This window comes from Gadus morhua, unplaced genomic scaffold (genome assembly GCF_902167405.1).
Source record: "Gadus morhua unplaced genomic scaffold, gadMor3.0, whole genome shotgun sequence".
In the NCBI taxonomy this organism is placed as follows: domain Eukaryota; kingdom Metazoa; phylum Chordata; class Actinopteri; order Gadiformes; family Gadidae; genus Gadus; species Gadus morhua.
The window spans coordinates 50784-53697 of record NW_021963976.1 but is presented as its reverse complement, the minus strand read 5'-3'; the positions used below and the strand labels follow the sequence as shown (position 1 = coordinate 53697).

The 2914-nt window shown below is 42.4% G+C and overlaps 1 protein-coding gene across 1 annotated transcript; it reads right to left on the bottom strand.

Moving 5' to 3' along the window:
* Window positions 1-267: 267 nt before the first annotated feature.
* On the bottom strand, window positions 268-2049 carry LOC115538441 (beta-1,4 N-acetylgalactosaminyltransferase 2-like). The gene is made up of 4 exons (XM_030350002.1): window positions 1906-2049; window positions 1526-1669; window positions 1208-1436; window positions 268-452 (listed from the first exon to the last, which is right to left on the bottom strand). The coding sequence occupies exons 1-4, from the start codon at window positions 2047-2049 to the stop codon at window positions 268-270; spliced, it is 702 nt and encodes a 233-aa protein (XP_030205862.1).
* Between the last annotated feature and the right edge of the window lie 865 nt (window positions 2050-2914).

The window sequence follows — 2914 nt, the reverse complement described above, 5'->3', positions numbered from 1 at the left end:
CCCGCACCTTGTCACTTTTCTACAGGTATTTGACACACATATATACACACACACACACACACACACACACACACACACACACACGCACACACATACATACATACATACATACATACATACATACATACATACATACATACATACATACATATATACCCTTACCCTAACCCTGAAAAGGATAAAGCTATTACTGTAGCAACCACTCAAGCTAATAGAGGTTTGGAACATGAGCTTCTCTTATAGCGAATGGATCTGTCGGGATTCTTCCTAACCGTAGTGGATACATTGTAGATGGTTTTTGTAGTAGTGCAGCTGTAGTTTAAACTGCATATCATCCTTCCCGGGGTGTCTGAACCGACCATATTGAGCATTGGCCCCTTTCGGCTGATGGCCAATGGAAACATGGCCACACGAAGCAACCATCAATTGGCCAAGACCATCCATGAAGAATTCTATAGAGAAAAAAACAAAACAACAATGATTAGATGTAAAGGAGAATAATAAAGTAGCAGGAGCACTCCCGGTGAACATCCAAAACGTCTTGTACTCTTGGGGGAGCATAACGGAAAACTGAATATAATAAACAGAAAAAGTGAGGTGTTGATAATGAATCCAGGTCCAGGCAGGTCATATTTGGATAATATTGTTAATGGAGGAATGTGATATCTGCCCCATTACGGAACTACAAGTCCTCGCACCAGTGACAATACGACAACTGAATGATTTCTCATTTTTATAGTGTTTTTCTGACGGTGGACGAGCAGACAATCTTTATGGTATATTCAAAAAGGGAATATTTATAACTGACCTGCTGCCCATGTCACAATAGCTTCCAACACGAAGCACTGCTGTCCAATTCATCTGATACCTCAAAGCCAGAAACATGTAACTTATGCAAAGTATTTTGCTTGCTGAATTGAAAGAACAATTATTTTTAATTTATGCAAAAGTTGAAGGAGATTCAGCCTTGCTTATAATGCCGTGTAGCCTTAGTGCTTGTGCAACTGCTCTAGACATGAGGTAACTTCACATCCAGTATCGGCATAGCACCCTCTATAATAGCTCTGATGGTAGCTAGCAATTAAAGACTGAAGACCTACTTTGGATTGCCCTGTCTTTACCAGTAAAGCAAAAAGAAAACTCACAATGACCCCCCCCCCCCCCCCCCCCCAAGGGCTATATGTTAAAGATATGGCCGGGGACACACCTGAATGTGCTTCTCTCTTCAGCTTGGGGTCAAATCTCACTCGATTTACAGCATCGGTACGAGCCAGGAAGAAGTTGACCACCCCATTGACTATGGAGCATTGTGGGTAATTTGGTAGTGATTGGAACTTTATGTCGGGCTTCCTGTCCATACAGCCTCCAGTGACTCCATCGCCTTCCTCATAGGCGATGGAGAAGTAGAACTGGTTTCCAGTAACTGAACCCCCAACCTATGAAGGATAACGAGACATTATAACCTCACACCTACTCATGCTTTATTCATAATGTAAAAATAGTCAATGAATAATATGATTCTCACCACATCCAACTCTGGTGTTGCCTCCATCACCTCCACCAGATCCTCTATCTTTGTTTTCTCAGTGAATAGAAAGTCGTCATCCACCCAAAGAAAGTACTTGGTGGTGACTTGAGAGACAGCCAGGGTTCTGCCAGCAAACCATCCCTGTGGAAGGGAAAGATTCCAAATCAACTTGAATGCTTGACTACTCTTATATGATGTCCAAGCACAAGAAAGACATTATGGTGTGTGTGTGTGTGTGTATGTGTGTGTGTGTGTGTGTGTGTGTGTGTGTGTGTGTGTGTGTGTGTGTGTGTGTGTGTGTGTGTGTGTGTGTGTGTGTGTGTGTGTGTGTGTGTGTGTGTGTGTGTGTGTGTGTGTGTGTTCCAATATATGCCTACCTGTCCCCCAGGCATGACGTATTGCAGAACATTTTCTTCTGTGATGTTTTCTGGAGTAAAGCTGTCATCGGCCACAACAAGCACCACGTCTTTGTAGAATTGTCTTAGGCTTCTTATGAGCACCTTCAACTCCTTGTAGCGCATAAAGGTCTTGGTGGTGATTGTCACTTGGTCGCTAACGTCTTTGAAAGAGTGGGAGGGGAGGGGGGGGGCAGGGGATAGAGAGAGGAAGAAGGTAAGGGTTCATGATTCTACTCAACGATAAAAATGGAAGATTTATAGGAAAAACTTTTGTTGTTATACTTGTTCCCATGTCAAAAAGCACAGGTGCGGATGGTTGCCGAATGGCGATTGGGAACACAGCTTCATGATGCTCAAACGAAAAGTGAACTGATTGAAAAAGAAGTGAAAACTAATTAAAAACATCCAGCCTAAATACGATTTGACGCACAATACATAATCCAATGTAATATCAGAAAGCTTTGAGTGCAAAATGAGAACATCACTTTAACATACTTATTTTAAACCTGAGCATCTGTTCAGTACTTATCTTTAAGTTACATTATATAACCCATACATAAATTAAAAAGTCATAGAGTACCCAGGTCTCCGGTGTGTATGTGGTACACAGGGAGGGTGTAGGTGACATCCGCCAGTAGTTTGTTGAGTTCCTCTAAGCTGAGCGTCTCCAAGATCAGCCTTTTCTTTCCACCTATTGGTTTTTCCGAAATCATATTTCAATCCCAGTGACAAGTGGTTTGGTTACACATTGAAATGACCGAGTTCATGAATCACCTTCCACACTCGGTACGTCACTTGGGCTCCCTAGACAGAGGACACCCTTGGTGACCAGTAGTGATACCTGTTAAGCACAAGGGGAAGTTTGTTGAGAGTGAGTGAGTAAGCGAGCTCTCAGCTGTGCTCAAATAAAAAAGGATTGTTTGAATATTCACAATTTTCACAACCTAGGACACTCCTGTACTCCACAAACTGAATTGGTTGTTTGCAG

What these genes read in the sequence shown, in the direction of transcription:
- LOC115538441 (XM_030350002.1), bottom strand. Translation starts at nt 2,049, where the DNA reads ATGCGCTACAAGGAGTTGAAGGTGCTCATAAGAAGCCTAAGACAATTC. An exon ending in ACGTCATGCCTGGGGGACAG is followed by an intron (nt 1,670 to 1,905) that starts GTAGGCATATAT and finishes TCCCTTCCACAG; the next exon opens with GGATGGTTTGCTGGCAGAAC. An exon ending in CAACACCAGAGTTGGATGTG is followed by an intron (nt 1,437 to 1,525) that starts GTGAGAATCATA and finishes TATCCTTCATAG; the next exon opens with GTTGGGGGTTCAGTTACTGG.